Consider the following 18,381-nt stretch of genomic DNA (forward strand, 5'->3'; position numbering starts at 1 on the left):
ATGATGGAGAAGATGGAAACAGTGTGAAAGAAGAAAATGATGAAATGTAGCAGAGGTAAAGGAGGGAAGCAAGGTAGAAAGAGGGGGGTGGGGGTAGTTTATACATGTGGTGGACCAACACAGCAGAGGAATCAGAACCTGAGGCACTTACTTGGCAAACGGTGGAGTCAAGTTGGAGAGGAAATGGGGTCATAATCAACATTTTCAGTTTATTGCAGGCGATCTCAAGGGATGTGTCCAATTGCTGTTATACTCTGCACTTGCACCAGGCATGCTTTTCTGAATGGCGACGCTTGAGGTGATAAAAATAGCTTGTTGCGCTTCATTTTCGATGGTGCAGCATTTTTAATATTGCAGTACATACATCACCATGCTGTTTTGTGTCAGACATTGTGTTGCCTCTTTTTGTGACCATCTCATCTACTGTCTTTGGTCAAAAGTTCTTAAAGCTTTTTTGGCATTAGGTCATATCCTCTATATCCAATCTGAATTCTTCTAGTAAGGGTGCAGTGACGACTCATTCACAAGGTCACAAAAGACCCTAGAACAACATTCACTTACCTGAGTTAAAGTCAGTGATTATGACTCAAAAGAGAAAGAGAGTAAAAATGACCTGCATGGCAAAGTTCCAAGATGAAAACCACTGCGGAGAAAAAGGCACATAAAGACTTGTCTCAGTCTTGCTATAAAAGATCTTGATGATCCCCCAGACTATTGGGAAAATACTCTGTGGACTGATCAGACAATAGTTGAACTTTCTCGAAGGTGGTCAAAGGAGCTTGCAAAGAAAAGCGTCTGGACTTCTTTAAGTTGCTTGAAGACGTTTCACCTCTCATCCGAGAAGCTTCTTCAGTTCTAAGGTCAAATGGTGGAGAGTCCCAGATATAAACCTAGTGGGAGTATCCCCCCACAGAGGGACAAAAGGACCCCCTGATGATCCTCTAATCGCCTGAGCCAAGGTGGGAAACTGGGCGTGGGTCCCAATCAGCCAGAGTTTCGGGTGTGTTCATTGTGAAACCTGGCCCCACCTTATCATGCGAATTCCTGAGGTCAGATGGCCCAGGATGTGAGTGGGCGTTAAGGCGTCTGGGAAGGGATATCAAATGACTGAGAACCTTCACAGACATATTTTCTCGAAGGTGTGTGTCCGATTACATCTGGTGTAAAAGTAACACATAACACAGTATTTCAGAAAAGCAACATCATACCAACAGTAAAATATGGTGGTGGTAGTGTGATGGTCTGGGGCTGTCTTGCTGCCTGGACCTAGAGGACTACTGTCTGCCGAAGGAGAATGTCCGGCCATCTGTTCGTGAACTCCAGCTGAAGCACACTTGGGATCTGCAGCAGGACAATGATCCAAAACAAAAGAGTGATTCTACCTCTGAATGGCTTGCAAAAAACAAAATGAAGACATTGGAGTTGCCTAGTCAAAGTCCTGACCTGAATCTAACTGAGATGCTGTGGCATGACCTTGAAAAGGCAGTTCATGTTTGAAAACCCTCCAGTGTGGCTGAATAACAACAATTTTGGAAAATGAGTGGGCCAAAGTTCCTCTACAGTGCTGCGAAACACTCAATGCCAGTTGTTGCAAACCCTTGATCGCAGTTGTTGTTGCTAAGGGTGGCCCCACCAGTTATTAGGTTTAGTGGACAATAACTTTTTCACACAGGAACACGAAGATTTGGATTTTTCCCCCCCCAGAATAATAAACACCTTTATTCAGAAATGGTAAATGGCCTGCATTTGTATAGCGCTTTACTCAGTCCCTAAGGACCCCACAGCGCTTTACACTACATTCAGTCATTCACCCATTCACACACACACACTGGCAATGGCAAGCTACATTGTAGCCACAGCTGCCCTGGGGCGCACTGAGGCGAGGCTGCCGGACACTGGCGCCATCGGGCCCTCTGACCACCACCAGTAGGCAAACATGGGGTTAGTATCTTGCCCAAGGATATTTGGCATGCAGCCAGGAGGCAGCCTGGGATCGAACCACCGACCTTCTGATTAGTGGCTGACCTGCATTTTGTGTTTATTTGTCTTACTGTTGTGTAATATTTTAATTTGTTTGTTGAGCTGAAAAAAATTAAGTCTGACAAACATACCCAAAAATAGGAAATCAGGAAGGGGGCAAACACTGATATACGGCTATATAACCAGAACACAACCAGTTGGCAACCAGCTGAATCGAATCTCCTACTGTGAACAGATGCATCGCAGAAATGTTGTGAATGAGTGTTGGCAATCCGTCTGCACGTATAAATTAGAGAGCAAGCTTTGCCAATCTGCCTGCGAGTAGTTGCAGTCAGTGTTGAACCGTGATTAGAGACAGGTTGCCTTCCACTGGGCGATTGCTGGTCACCTTGTGATCCAAAGTGGGTGCTCAGAGGTTTAAGGTGTTATATGCTCCATGTGGTCATTGGAACTTCTTGCAATTGGTCACTGATCGTAAAAAAACTAACTCCACTTATTTTTTTCCTACTTGCAAGGTGGTTGCCATCCTGTTATTTTTAGTGTGACTGAGACAAACAAAACAGTCTTCCTTATATTTGTTATATTGGGTGTCCTAAAATCTGGGAACTCAGACAACACTAGGCCCAAATGTTCAGGGAAATTGATGTGATTTAGCTTCTCTCTGAAGATAAATTTATGAAAAAATGTATAATTCTGGAGAATATCTGAATATACCTTGTAAAACCCTAAGAGTTAGTGATTAGTGATAAGCAAAAAGTGATGAAGAGCAGCAGTGAAACTCAAATTCCAACAACCTTCCTTAGAAAACATGACAAAAACGTGATGAAACCACTGTGTGTGTTTGTGTGTCTGTGTTGGTCCCTGACTGCCCCTTATAAATCTTTTCATTTGCAGGTTTATCTCTCACTATCACAGTCATAATCTGTGCAACTCCAAAATCCCCATCTCAGCTTCTATTTTGTTCCTTTTTCCCCCTTTACTTTCCCGACTCCTCTATCTCTCCTGAGCTCTCATTACTTGTTAGTGAGGAATAATTCCACCCTCTCTGTCCTCATAAACTTCGGATCCCCTTTTTTATCATTCTCTCTTTCCTTGTCCCCACCTCTCCATCCAACCACAAATTCACTCGTCACCTGTTATCTGTTCACTGTCTATCGTTTCGGCGTCTGCGCTTCCATTTTTTTCTTCATGTGTTTTTCTCATTTTCTTTTCTAGTTTTCACTCTGCCTCTTTTCCAGCCGAGTACACTGAACAGAAGATGGAAGCCCGGATAAGTCTTTCTCCTTTCACCTGTCTCTTTCAACCCCAGCCCACCCCCATTCTGTCATCTCTGCTTCTGCCTTGTGATATCTGTCTTTCTCAATGTATCCCTCCATTTGTTTATCTCCTCACCTCTATTCACCTGTTCTTTCACTGTCTCCCTCCTCACGTTGCCTCTGTCCATCACATTCATTGCTCTCTACAGCTTATAAAATATAAAGGAAAGACTAAATAAAGAGTCGGGCATATTTGAAACATTATAACTTAATAAACAAATGGTGTTGACCATTGTTAATAGTCATACGGGTCAGCTAGGTTTCCACGTGTGATTAAGCAAACTGCTGATGGCTGGGAAGGCAGCAAGAGCTCAATTTCCTGTTTGTTTTCTAGCTTTCTTCAAGTAATTGAACATTTAACCATTTTTTCCCCTCAAGAAGCACTGTGGGGACTGTGTCTTATCTCATTGTTGAGCTGTGAAACTGGGCCAGCACCAATCAGAAAGACAGATGGCCGAATACTTACCAGGGGGCACGCTCCCTTTAATATATTAAAAACTATATGCAAAGCAGTCACATAAATGACTTTTATTTCCTTCGGTGTTTCCCTGAGTTCTACAATGTAGTTTAGTGTTATGTCATCAGAAATTAGTGGTGTGCAATAATGTAAATTTGGTTTTGATGGTATCGATCTGATACAGAGTAACTATATGACCAGTGCTGCCGGTATTAATTCTGATACTGTAATCTATAAAGGCAGATTATGTAGGGGAGAGCAGTGTGTCATTGATGATCAATAACTCATCATCATCATCAAATTGCAGATTCTGAACTAATTTTAATGACGACTGAGTTTTACTTTCCACAGGTTTTTTTGCTTTTGTTTTTTTAGATCTGGAATATATATTCATATGCCTGTCTCCAAAGCAGCTATAAATAAAATATACGTGACAGTCAACACAACCAGATTCAGATATTTTCATAGTGCAGGTATATATTTTATTTCCCAAAAATAAAACAAACAAAAAAACAAACAAACAGCAACAACAAGAAAACAATCCAGTGACTACATACTGAGCTTAGAGGACAAAACTATTGCTCTGTTAAGGAGGAGGTTCAGAGGAAGTTGGAGCTTGTTACCATCATGGGCTCGTCCGGTCAGAATGAGAATGAACAATCATCAATCACTTGCAGGTTTCTCGTTTCATTTGAATAATCAGTATTAAAGGACACACATGGACCGGCAACTCTGAAACGAAATAAAGTGTGATTTAAGTATTTTATTAACTTAAAATAATAGATGAACTCAGGACACCAAAACCAAAAATCACCTCAGCTGCCACCCCATGTGGGAGTGAAGAAAGAGTGAGCTGTAGGTGAGTGCAGTCCTTATATAACGTGTGACAGGTGAGTGCAATTAAGGGCAAGCACCACACCCAATCAAAGGTGAGGGAAAGAAAACAAGGCGAATCTGGTGAAGTGAGTGAGTGTGCTGAAAGAGGAGTCTTTACAACAGATCTGACTGTGCTATTATTGATCCGATACCAATACCAGGGTTAGTATCGATGCTGTAAGTATTTGGATTTGTCTGCCCACTTATATCAGAAACAGCATTGTTTTCTGTATAAACACCACCATTTGTTGCTACAGAAAGTCATACAAGAAACAAGCAAATCTACATCACATCACTGCCTCGCTTCTTGCTACCAACGATCAGGTTGTTATAAGCTTACTATTGGCTTTCTCTTTTGTTCCTGTGGGGCAGTATTTAAGGAGTGGCTCATCCACCCAGCCTCCACAAGATTGCCACAGTGGTTGAAGCAACAGCACATCCAGGTTTACTCATGCTCCATGTTATTCTTGTGATTCCTGCTGTTCACCTGTGATGCTCCTTGTGTCCTTGTTCTCGCTGCGGAAATCTACCTGCTTCCTTACCAATACTCCTTACTGCTCCCGCCGCAGAAGGCCTCTAACCCTCTTTAGAAAATCTTACCAAATCCTAGAACCCTGTGTTCTGGATTATTGAGTCTGCCAGTTCTAGTTAAAACCTTAACAGCATCAGTTCCAGAAAATGTCGTTCCCCTAAATATTTTGATAAAACAAAAAACATGATTGAAAATGAAACAGACATTGTCACGGCGAGTGAGGTGAGCCGTGTGGAGGAAATGAAGGAGGATCCAAATGCAGGCAGTCGTGAAGGTGTAAAGGTGGTTTATTGAACATGAAAGTAAATACAAACGGCAAATGGAGCTAGAACTAAACTATACTGGGATCAACTAAACTACAGAGCACAAACCTTAACGAGAACGACCAGAAGAGACTAACGGCGGACAGCAGGGAGAACACACGGGTGAGACATGGTAGAAACACAGATGAGGCAGGGTGGAATACACAGACGGACCAGCAACTACAATGACGGAAGACATGACTTAAATACACAGAGAATCACAGGGGAATTACACACAGGTGGTGGACACAGCTGGGAATAATCAACAAGACGAGACAAAGGTAAAACCGAACACACTTACATGAGACCCAGACCTTCACAATATAACAGGAAATGAGAACACCACACCAAGACGCAGACCTGACACTGAGAGACAGACAGAATGACACATGGAACCTGAACTAAACTAAACGTGAGATACAACCGAGAACAAATCCTTAAACATGAACCTCAAATAATAAACATCATAACCATCATCATAAACACAACAAGAGAACAAGAAAACAATCCCTGATGCAAACCAAAACCAAAACATAATAACCTCAAACATGGAATAACAAAAACATGAAACTGCACATACTGGGTCCAACGGACCCAGACCCGTGACAGTACCCCCCCTCAAAGGGCTGGCTCCCGACAGCCCCAAACAAAAAGCACAAGCACCAAGCCAGGGCGGGCGGAGGGGGCCCAGGAAGGAGGGCCCAAAACACAAAAACCCAGGAGCACGAGAGTCCAGAACCAAAACACGACTGTTCACTAGTCCATAACACAGTCAGGGGGCCGACCACGCACACAGCAACGGCGGCGACGGGAAAACAGTTCTGGGGGCCGACCGTGCACACGGCGACAGCGGCGACGGGCAAACAGTTCTGGAGGCCGACCTCTTGGAAGGTAGTGGCGGCCACTGAGTAGGTCCGGAGGACGGCCGCGATGCCAGCGGCGGCGACGAACCCTTTCCGGAGGCCGTCCCCGAAGGCCATGATGCCATCTTAGAGGCCCGGAAAACGGCCGGCAGAGGCGAGGCAGAACGGGTCGAGCTGGCTCCGACGGCGGTGTGGCAACCGCAGGATCAGACGAAGGCGGAGCCAAGGCTGGACCAGACGAAGCTGAAGCGGAGGCTGGACCAGGCGGCGGCGTGGGCGGAGCTGAGGCCGGACCAGGCGTGGATGACGGCAGCGGGACGGCTGCGGAACCTGACGGCAGCGGGACGGCTGCGGAACCTGAGGGCAGCGGGACGGCTGCGGAACCTGAGGGCAGCGGGACGGCTGCGGAACCTGACGGCAGCGACGCTGCAGGCAGTGATGCGAATAGCGATGATGTGAATGCTGTAGGCGGTGGCGTGAATGCAGCAGGCGGTGGCGTGAATGCTGCAGGTGATGATGTAGAGATGTGCTGGCTGGGTCCTCCGGGACCGTCAGCAGGTGTGAGGACGTGCTGGCTGGGTCCTCCAGGACCATCAGCAGATGTGAGGATGTGCTGGGTGGGCTCCTCGGGCCCTCCAGCAGACGTGGCATGAGGCTGGATGGGCTCCTCGGGCCCTCCAGCTGACGTGGCATGAGGCTGGACGGGCTCCTCGGGCCCTCCAGCTGACGTGGCATGAGGCTGGTGCGGTTCTCCTGAACCCCCAGCAGACGTGACATGAGGCTGGTGCGGTTCTCCTGAACCCCCAGCTGACGTGGCATGAGGCTGGACGGGCTCCTCGGGCCCCCCAGCTGACGTGGCATGAGGCTGGTGCGGTTCTCCTGAACCCCCAGCTGACGTGGCATGAGGCTGGTGCGGTTCTCCTGAACCCCCAGCTGACGTGGCATGAGGCTGGACGGGCTCCTCGGGCCCTCCAGCTGACGTGGCATGAGGCTGGACGGGCTCCTCGGGCCCTCCAGCTGAGATTGACGGCTGAATGGGTCCCTCTGGTCCTCCAGTAGAGGACAGGGGCAGAGGGGCGGACTTACTGGAGCTCTCAGTGGGGGATGACGGCTGAGACTGCTCAGTAAAGTCCTCTAATGAAGCCACTGGTGCTGGCATCTCGACCTCTAGGGGTCCAGAGGTGGCTGGTGACTGGCACCCAGCCTCTGGGGAGGCCCTAGTGGGAGCAGCTGTCTCTGAGATGGCCAGCTTAGGTGAACCAGCTAAAGCGTGTGTGGAGTGTGTTCCCTGCTTGTAATGAGGCTGTGAGGATAAAGGCTGGGTAAAAGAGTGGACAGGCTGCTGGACTGGTGGCGACTGAGCTACAGGTAGCGAAGTAGTAACAGGTGGTGGAGTGGCTGGCTGAACTGACAATAAGGCTGATGAATCTCTTGCCAACTGAGCTATTGACTGGGTTATGGACTGTAACATGGTGTCTACTGGGTCTGACTGTGACTGTAATGGAGGTGATGATTGAGCAGCTGACTGAGTTAGCGACTGCTGGGCAGCTAACCGAGCTACCGGCTGAGCAGCTGACTCAACGAACACAGCCCCGGTATAAACAGTCATTTTCCACTCACCACAGCCGGCAGTTCCGAAGTCCTAATCTCCGGCTGTGGGGCGAAGCGCCGACGGCGCGATCGTCGCTTCCTCCCGGGCAAAACCTCCGGCGGGCCGGGCAAAACCTCCGGCGGGCCGGGCAAAACCTCCGGCGTCCGGCTGGGTTGGGAAGCGGTAGTGGCTGGTGGGTGTAGGTGAAGTTCGTGAAGGATGAAGTCTTGCACGAGTGGGTGTAGTGAGTCCAATAGCCAGGGATAATCCGTGAGCAGCTGTTGCAGTCTGGCTTCCAGAACGTGGAGGAATGCTTCTCCCTCATGCTCTAGCCACAGGTTGATTATTTTTGAAGCGAAGTTCGTGATGAGGTCCCGAAGCTCCGTGGGTGGGGTGAATGCCGCTGGGTCCATTTCTGGCTGGTCCGTACTGTCACGGCGAGTGAGGTGAGCCGTGTGGAGGAAATGAAGGAGGATCCAAATGCAGGCAGTCGTGAAGGTGGTTTATTGAACATGAAAGTAAATACAAATGGCAAATGGAGCTAGAACTGTCATGGATCGGCTGTGTGGCAGGCGGGAGGAGGACCCAATCGCAAGATTCACAAACACGGGGATGAACTCAAAAGCAGCTTTATTGCTGACAGGCAGAACATAGGAAATACAGAACTCAACTAAACTGGGAATCAATAAACTAACACTCGTAGGGAGACACAGGGAATCCACACAACAATGAGGGAGAACGCGACGCCGAACAGAGGGAGACGCAGACAGAAATACACAGAGGGTTAACGAGGAAAGTGGGAACACACGGGGAACACAGCTGACACAGATAACCATAACGAGACAGGGCGGGGTGAACATAACACTGACGGGAGACGGGCAGAGTCAAACAGGAAGTACAGAGGTTCAGACAGGAGGAGAGAGAGCACGGGGAAAACACAGACATAACGGGCTGGGGAAACATGGAACAACCACAAAGGGAGACAAGGGCTCATAAATACACAGAGGGCACACAGGGGGGAGAGAGAGCACGGGGAGAACTTAGACATAACGGGCAGGGGAAACATGGAATAAAACATAAGGAGAGACGAGGGCTCACAGATACACAGAGGGGCACACAGGGGGTAAAAGCCACGAAGGGAAAACACTTAGGGAACAACACAACAGGGCAACTCAGGAAACATGGCCTAAATAGGGAACAAAATACAAACATACAAGAAAACTAAGAACACTGGGCCAACATGGTCCAGGACCATGACAAGAACTAAACTGGGATCAACTAAACTACAGAGCACAAACCTTAACGAGAACGACCAGAAGAGACTAACGGCGGACAGCAGGGAGAACACACGGGTGAGACATGGTAGAAACGCAGATGAGGCAGGGTGGAATACACAGACGGACCAGCAACTACAATGACGGAAGACATGACTTAAATACACAGAGAATCACAGGGGAATTACACACAGGTGGTGGACACAGCTGGGAATAATCAACAAGACGAGACAAAGGTAAAACCGAACACACTTACATGAGACCCAGACCTTCACAATATAACAGGAAATGAGAACACCACACCAAGACGCAGACCTGACACTGAGAGACAGACAGAATGACACATGGAACCTGAACTAAACTAAACGTGAGATACAACCGAGAACAAATCCTTAAACATGAACCTCAAATAATAAACATCATAACCATCATCATAAACACAACAAGAGAACAAGAAAACAATCCCTGATGCAAACCAAAACCAAAACATAATAACCTCAAACATGGAATAACAAAAACATGAAACTGCACATACTGGGTCCAACGGACCCAGACCCGTGACAGACATGAAGCACAATCATAGAAGTGCTATGCAACCTTTTAAATGCCTAGAGGCTCAGCCAGCTATTAAAACTGGAACCAGTACACAGTACTGTGCCACTCAAGACATTGTTTTCAGTTAACCGAGGGAGTACTGTGTTTAGCTACAGAACATTAGCAGTTATGATGCCACACATGTTTCATACAGCACAGCTACCACTGCTAAAGACAGTCCACATTAATATTTCAAGAAGGTTCATGAATAAGATTCTGATTCTGACAGAAGTGTCATTTGTTTGATAAATTAACAAAAGTTGTAAAAATCACAGACAAAATGCTGAAAAGTAACACAGAGAACATTTTTGGTAAGACAGAGAGAGAGAGAGAAAGAGAGACATAGAGGGAGAGAGAGACATAGAGGGAGAGAGAGACATAGAGGGAGAGAGCCAGAGAGTGTTCTTGTGTACTGGTTCCATTCTTAAAAGCTGGCTGAGCCTTCTTGTCCTTGCAGTCTCGTGAAGTCTCTGTCAGATGAAGCTCAATTACCCGTCTCAGCTGGAACTCTGGCGACACATCTGTCTCTCATCAACTAATCAGTCTTCAGTATATTTAAGAAAACATGTTCCCATCAGTCCTTTGCCAGACAATGCAGCCACATTAGTTGTAAATTCATTCAGTGATAGTCTTTTGCTAAATTATATTTAAAATACTTAGCCCATAGTGTCCTCTCCTATTGTACATTGGTCCTTTTCCTGAGATCACTTGGAGGATCATATTCACAGGGTTGTGCACCGTACATTTATCCACTAGGGTGAAACTGTCAGCCTAGACTTCTACTCTAATATCCCAAAGCATCTAAGTAGAAACAATCTGAAGTTTGGCTAATGCCAGCATGTCCTTGTGTGCCCAGAGTTGTTTGTTCACACCAACACTGTAAGAACCTACCCTTCTTGCCCGATTGCCCAATTTGCATCCCTGCAACTTCATCTACTTTCTAAGAGTGAAAATCAAGTTGAAGGATTGCAGTTCTGATCCGCTGGAGGAAATCCACATTACATCACACAGGTACAACTGCAAGGGGATGAAACTGGATTTACACTGGGAGCCAGCTTTAGCGATGTGTCAACTTGCACAACACTGCCTGTATAGACACAATGTGTTCTAGTACAGGGGCTTCCAGGGTGAAGGGGTTCAATTTACTAAATCCATACATGGGTGATCCACGCATATTTCGTCTGAAAAATTCAGTCAGTAAATACTCACTGTGCAGAGAAACCTGGCTTGGGTTAATAAAACATGCATATATGCATGATAAATGACTACCCATAGATGCCATTCAGGAATTTAATTATTGTATAAGTATGTCATAAATCAAATCTCATTAACTTTCACATTAAAGGTAAACATTAGGAACTTTCACATCTTTACAGCTTAAGAATGGACTGTCTTATTCCTCGTCTTTGTGACCTCTTTATCCACTAAGCTTGTCCACTCATCTGTTAACACACACAGACAAACACACACACTCACGCAAGTGTTTAAGGGGGCTAGGCACAGCTGGATTGGCACCTCTTCACCGGCAGGCAGGGAACTGAGGTGAAGTAAAGCTGGTGTACCAGCAGGGTGAGGTGAAGTGGCTCTAATCTTCTCTCCTGGCATGAGGTGGCATAGGGCCGACCCGCTGTGCCAACAGTTATACTGGCAATAGGCGAAGTTGGCATCCTGCTGCTTCTGGCTCAGTGCATCAGCCTCCTGCTGAGGAACAGAGAAGTGGGAAATAGAGACAGTGTGAGGCCAAGTCACAGGAGGTGGAGAGAGACAGACACTGTAATGTAAAATATATATATATATATATATATATATATATATATATATATATATATATGTATATATATATATATATATATATATATATATATATATATATATATATATATATATTTGTCATGAATCACCAAACTTTCTGCTAATTTTAAGAAAACAGATATAAATATATGAACAGGGAGACAAACATGGAAAGAAAAAGGAAAAACACATCTACTTGCAACAAGTCACAGCTAATCAGCTAATCGCATTATGTAGGCAACTCTCTGTGAAAAAGTCACCTTAGAGCTGGTGCTATATTTACATTGTTACGTCATCATCTCAGAGGTTCATTTATGTTCATGGCTGATTGAGGTCCACAGGGCCTTAGAGCACGAAAAAATTGGTTGCTATCAAATCTTCCTTCTACCAGATTTACACAGCGATAGCCAAACAAATACCTAGAAAAATCTTCTGTCAGCAAGCTGCACGCAAGTAAAAATGCTGCTTGTTTCCAAATCTGTTCATTAAATTGGGATTTGGCCACTATGGGGAACTGCCAAAACAAAGTGCCAGATTTCATTATGCAAACCATTTTGCAGTTAATTATACATTATTTCCGCTGGTGGTCAAGAGCTCACAATAAAATAGATTGTTCTGAGTATCTTGAAAAATCAGCGGTTGCCCAGTGATTGCATTGATTTTTTTCATCTCTGCCAACAGATTTCAAGTACTTGTGGTTGGCATCTTGTTGCCCAAAGATTGCGCCCTCAACATCAGGCAACCTATCTCCAAACAATTGCAGTCTGAGTCAGACTGATTGCAAATTCAAATAATTTGGAATTTATAAACACAGACAGCTTGCCAACAGGTTGCCATCAATCTAAGTCAGTCAGAAGAGATGAGTGCAACTCATCTCAGATGCTTCTCTTTCTGACAAGAGACTCGTCTCAGCTGGCTGTCAACTATTCTGGTTATTCCACTCTGAAAGTAAGGCCACTGAGCTTCTGTGCCATTCTGCAGTTAAATCTCTGTCTTACAGCAACTGTTTTAAATCTATGAGGTTGTAACGCAAGTAGTTAACGTGAATTTCTGTTTGTGAATGTCTTTGCATATAGATGCTAACCAATTTGCAACAGAGGGCAACATATCAGTGAATTTATCACAATTAATTGCCATATTATCAGAAATAATGGTTGCATCTAATTGCAAACTCACCGCAATTGTAAAGTGAAAGCAGACTTAGAGCAGAATGACTCTGCTCTCTTTTTTCAGTCTTGATGCACCAAGTAACTTTGAAGATGGCAACTGGCTGTGAGCGGTCGCAGAGCTGCTTCCAGTCTTAGTTGCAAACAAGAAGACTCCATATTGATTGCACACAGTCACGGTAATTTTGTTTGAGCCACAATCATATTTATCCCTGGTGTGACTATAACATAAAGCATTCTGCTAACAACAGACAAACATTTTCAAATCTTTTCCACAGCAGTAATACCCTACACCAAAACACAACTTACAGTTTTTTACAAAACTGTGGAATAGCATGAAGCTGTTGGATCTTTAAAATTGAAAAAAAGGGAATCACCACTGTAAATACATCAACTAAAAAACAGTTTGGGCTAGACCTCTCTTCAGAGACTGTAGTCTGGGTGTGGTCAGTACATACTGTCATTACTGTTAATGATAGCTGCAATCTTAACCATGCATTTTAACTAAGCTTCACAACTTCATAAATTCAAAAATCACAAATGGACACATCCAATCCATATCAATAGCACATACAGTAAAGGTTTAGAAAAGCAATTGTTTCAGCTCATGAACTGCTTTCAGTCCTACTGTTTTACAGTAATACTACCATGATGGAAAAAGGGAGAGGGTTAGACGTCCCTGCCCATTTCTTTACATGAATGCTTGGATGTCCGTCTATCAAAATATCACCAAAAATAGCTATTGATTCCCCACTCGCTGTTACTTGTACAGATCCACACAGTAAGCATTGCTGTCTTTTTTTCCCTTAGCACCAGCAGTGCAGAAAAGCCTTTCTTGTCCCACAATTCTTTCTGACCTAAATAAGCCAATATGGATACATGCTCCACTTTCCCACACTGAACACCCCCTCCACCATGACCTGTCATGCACAGTTAGTTCTCAAATGACTCAGGGCAGGAGCCTGCTGGAGGGAGCTTACTACTGTTTTGCTTACATTGTGGAGTACGCTCAGTATAGAGGCACAATTCAAGTGGTGCTGGGAATACTGATGTTAGGACTGGTCATGGAACCTTCAGAAAACAGCTCATACAAATAAAATATAACCACCTACAGGTACACACACAGTTACTGTAAACATACAAACAGTCAGGAGAATAAAAAAGCAGAATTGAATCAGTACCTCTGACTCAGAGAGAAATTAGTAGAGTATGTACTCTTTGTTGTTCTGATAGTACTTCAAGTTGTCTTATTCAGAGGCACAGGCATGGTAAAAAGAAAAAAAAGATGTGTTTGCTGTCTGACTTGACTCTATACTCGTCCTAGCTTTAACACAGCTCTGTGGAAAATAAAAGAGAGGTCACAGAAAGAAAGGTCTGCATGACCAAACAGTAGATCAACTGGCATGCCTTTGATGCTGTTAAAACAACATTGGCTTTAGCTTTAACTTTACTTGTCGGTGTGGGCAAACTGGCCACTGTTGACCCACACATCTCGTGGCTGTGTGAGTAAGTGCATGTAAAATACAGAGTCTTTTCAGAAAGGTGGAAACTTGTACTCTGCTAGCAATCATGACAGAGGAGAAGACCCCTGGTCTTGTTGGAACCAGCATTAAATTTGAACACCCAACATATGTCTGACAATAATATATATTTAGCAGAGAAAGAAATTTTAAAAGCTTTAGCATTGCCCCATGACTGTTAAACCAGCAGCTGTTTATTACTGGTTATTATGATGTCATCAGCTTAATTTTCTGTTTGGAAGCTAAAGTCATAACAAAATTAGTTGAGGTGCATCTTCATTGTCTTGGACTGTATCAAGGTTAGCTCTATACTTCTGTTTAATATCTAATTGTCTAAGAAGTAAAAATAACTTCTTTTTCTCAGGTTTGGTAATGTCAAAAAACCTCTAAATACTCTTGACTAAATAGGGGACGCGGATAAGATCTTCCAGAAGGAACAGACCCCTATGCGGCATAGCCCCAAAATGTAAATTTTGATAGCATAATTCTTCTGAAAAGCTTGATTGGTTGTGCTTTTGATACAAGGGCTTAGGATTTAGTGTCATATTGCCCAAGGGTAATGTGGCACATAGACTAGAGGAGTCAGGAATCAAACTACTGGACCTTCTGTTTAGTAGATGACACACTTTAAATCTTAAGCCAAGGTCATCTCAGATATTTTGATTTCACATATGAAGCAAGCAGTAGAGCAGTCACCACCAATCACCACACCCTGCTGCTCAAGTTTTTAAACAGGTGCTGTCAGGGAGTTTTGTCCTGTTGTTAACCTGACCAATCAGCACGCATTAGCTGAAAATTAATTTCACTGGTAGTATCAGATTACCTTAAAAAACAAGACATAAATGTTGCTTCATTTAAATTCTGACATGTACACAGCAAATTCAAAAGTGTTAAATGTTTTGGTGTTAGTAGTCTTCTTGCAAAAGTAGAGTTAATTTTACTCTAAGCAGAGTCACATTCTTTTAATGTAACTCTGAGGTGTAAAATGATAGTAGTTAAAATCGAGTGTTAAAAATGAGTGTTTCTATGTCAAATCTGGAGGTGTTACAATGGAAACATTAACTCTTGACCTCTTAACTCTGAACTCCTACAGGGGCTATGACACCAATAGAGTAAATTCACAAACTCCGCCCCCATCACCATAGGCTCCAATCGAAGCTGAAGTGAAGCCGTTTCAGAACATTTTGCTCTACATATTTGAGTTGTTTGCCATGCTTGGTAAGTCATTTTTTCAAAGATTGTTTCAATTATTATTATTAGCTTTTACTTCTGTGGCTCTTTGGAGTTGAGACAAAGCTGTGTGAAAGGCATTAGCCATGTTGCTCGGTGATAGCATAATATTCTGTTTTAGCTAGCTGAAAGGTATTGTTTGCGGGCAAATACCACAGCCTTGAAAAAAAGCTTGCATGTGAATTTTCAGTCAAATTTTTGGTCAAATACACCTAAAACAATGCCTAGAATGTGAAATGTTGGTATAATGGTGCTACTTGAAGTCTGAAAACGATCTCCCATAAAAAAACGAGCAAACAGCAGTAGCAGGCGTCCTGACTGGGTTCTACGTTAGCATAGATCCCTCCAGAGTTTTGTGCACACGGTTTAGGTAAAAATGAAAAAGGTTGAGGTTTTACATTTAGTTCAGTATTACCTGTTGCCTGTGTCTTTTGGGAAAATACTTTACACAAGTAATGGCTCAAAAAGGATTTCTTTTTTTTTTTTACTGTGCTGCAATTGATTACTGGATTATTTCTGCCATTAATTAGTGTCAACTAATTTTTATTCAATCTCCACATAGGATATGCTTGTGAAGATGGAATATGGGAGAGAGCAGAAGTGCGTTGAAGTTCCACAAAGTGATGAATGAAGGACATGCATATTGTATTGAAGAAATAAGTGATGAGAATGCTGTTATTTGCATTTGCCAGCTCACCTATGTCAGACCTTTTGATAAACAAAATTCTAATGAAAGTGAGAACATGTACACTGTTACATCTTTCAGAAAATGTTTTGAAATTGTGGTGCACAGTTCAGAATAAATGTTTTTCAAAAACCATTGCATCTTTTTAGTAAATGTTTATTTCCAAAAGAAATTTCTAGAAGTTCAGAACAGTAAAATTCCCGCTTTTTAGAATTAATTAGAAGAAAACTCTTACGTAGTTAAACTAAAATACTCTTTGAGAGTTAATATATAAACTCTTAACACCAAGTGTTAAATTATCAACTCCAGACAGATTTGGTGTTTAACACTAAATCAGAGTTAACGTACCAACTCTCCAAAAAGAGTTAAATTAACACTCTCTGGTGTGGACCCATATAGACACTTTAATAGTGTTGAAATCAAATCCGACAGTGTTAATTTGGACATGCTGGATTTGCTGTAGCGGAAAAGTGTTGGTCAAGTTACTTGAAAAAAGTAATCAGTCTCAGCAATCAGCCATGCTCTCCTGAGTTTTAACATGCTCTCCTGAGTTTTAAATGCACTTTAGAACAGCACACAGCAACACTACATATGAGCGGGCATTAGTGATGGGATTTCCGGCTCTTTTTAGAGATCCGGCTCTTTCGGTTCGGCTCACTAAAAAGAGCCGGCTCTTTCGGCTCCGAACCGGCTCTTCAGGTTGTTTTGTTGCTTTAATTAATTTATTATTAACAATAATATAAAATTATGCACAAAAGGAATTACTAACGTAAAAACAAGTGGTTTTGTTTATATATGTTTATATATAAATATATGCGGTGGCCCCTAGAGACAAAACGTGTTTTGAGTTTTTATGTGCTTCTGAGTTTTTATATGCTTCTGAGTTTTTACGTGCTTCGGAGTTTGTACGTGTTTTGGAGTTTTTACGTGTTTTGGAGTTTGTACGTGTTTTTACGTGTTTTGGAGTTTGTACATGCTTCAGAGTTCGTACGTGATTTGAAGTTTGTATGTGCTTTGTCTCTAGGGGCCACCGTAAATATACTTTTATTTATTCACTCCACATAAAATGTAATAAATAAATCATATAATACAAAAATCAACTATTCACATTTCAAGTTTTAACTATTTAAATTTTCAGCTTTTTCCTTTCACAAATTTAAAGTGAAAAGAACACAAAACACTGCAAACCACAACACAATTAAATATAAATTATAATATGAAAACTAAAAGAACATGCATATTCTCTGTCATATGGACCTGCATGAATAAACTTTCTCAATCCTTTATCATCTGCAACCGAAAATAGTTGTGGATGATTACTATACCTTTCTAATGTTGTTGTCCCTGCCTCTCTTTCTCTTTCTCTGGCTCTGTTCCTGTGCTACTGAGTGTAACTACCGCCCCTCCCCCCTCTGCCCAGCGTAAAGCACAAGGCTCGCGTGCAGAGTGAAGCGGGAAAAAAGTGCGAGAGAGAGGCTGAGAGAAAGAAAAAAAAAAAAAACCCCACGTGACGGCTCGCGATAAGGAGCCGGCTCACGTCGTTCACGTCAAAGAGCCGGCTCTAAGAGCCATTTCGTTCGCGAACGACCCATCACTAGCGGGCATAGGGAGGTTTGAGTTTCTTCACTCACCCCGGTTCTGTTAGCCGTCAGGGCTGGGGGGCTGGGAGGAGGTGCTGGCCGTCAGATTGGGGTCTGGGATGTGGGGCCTCCCTGCTACTGCAGACAAGGAGGTGGTCCGCTTGCCTCCACCCCAGAGAGAAGGGTTACATCTCCTGGGTCTAGGTGCGGCTTGCCCCTCTGGGGGCGGGGGTACCTGGACCTGGGATATAGAGTATGTTTGGGGAGTGCGACTGTCTGTACAGTGTCTATTTGTGTCTGTCTACACGTTGGGTGAGTGCCGAGTATTTGGTTGTGCATACAGGGTGGGAATGCACGTTTGTGTCTGCGTGTGCCTGTTCGTCTGTGTCTATATGTCAGGTTGGGTCTTAGACTCAACCTCTCTGGGTACATCTCAGGCCCTCTAAAGTACGGAGGCCTATCTCCCCTCACCACACTCCCTGCCGGTGGCTGATGCCCTCAGACGTTGGTGTGTTGGTGGTCTTTGTCGTCTGGGGCTGGGCGCTCATGTATGTACTCACTCCTGGTGGCCGATTGGTGGGGCCGGGCGCCTGTGGCCCAGCTGGGCTCCTTCCGGGGGGTGGG

At 44.0% G+C, this 18,381-nt stretch overlaps 1 protein-coding gene and 1 long non-coding RNA gene across 3 annotated transcripts; both read right to left on the minus strand.

The window, feature by feature from the left end:
- Positions 1-4,136: 4,136 nt before the first annotated feature.
- Positions 4,137-17,680, minus strand: LOC147313985 (uncharacterized). Of its 2 annotated transcripts, none has more exons than XR_015124585.1 (3): positions 17,503-17,680; positions 11,262-11,483; positions 4,137-4,485 (listed from the first exon to the last, which is right to left on the minus strand). It is a non-coding gene; the product is annotated as an uncharacterized LOC147313985 (long non-coding RNA). The 2 variants fall into 2 exon arrangements; XR_015124584.1 differs by having other exon boundaries at positions 11,262-11,486.
- On the minus strand, positions 6,220-7,987 carry LOC147313986 (uncharacterized). Its single transcript, XM_086262674.1, has 3 exons — positions 7,086-7,987; positions 6,828-7,001; positions 6,220-6,722 (listed from the first exon to the last, which is right to left on the minus strand). The coding sequence occupies exons 1-3, from the start codon at positions 7,933-7,935 to the stop codon at positions 6,220-6,222; spliced, it is 1,527 nt and encodes a 508-aa protein (XP_086118800.1). The 5' UTR covers positions 7,936-7,987.
- Positions 17,681-18,381: the final 701 nt, after the last annotated feature.

This window comes from Aulonocara sp. 'chitande type north' Nkhata Bay, linkage group LG14, assembly GCF_057382095.1.
Source record: "Aulonocara sp. 'chitande type north' Nkhata Bay isolate Kocher_YH1m ecotype deep benthic linkage group LG14, A_spYH_male_GT1.1, whole genome shotgun sequence".
NCBI lineage: Eukaryota > Metazoa > Chordata > Actinopteri > Cichliformes > Cichlidae > Aulonocara > Aulonocara sp. 'chitande type north' Nkhata Bay.

Excerpts from the sequence above, each read along its gene's own strand:
- LOC147313986 (XM_086262674.1), bottom strand. The coding sequence starts at position 7,935 with ATGACTGTTTATACCGGGGCTGTGTTCGTTGAGTCAGCTGCTCAGCCG. Across the intron at positions 7,002-7,085 it reads TCATGTCACGTCTGCTGGGG|GGCCCGAGGAGCCCATCCAG; the intron begins GTTCAGGAGAAC and ends CGTCAGCTGGAG. Across the intron at positions 6,723-6,827 it reads TACATCATCACCTGCAGCAT|CGCTGCCCTCAGGTTCCGCA; the intron begins TCACGCCACCGC and ends CCGCAGCCGTCC.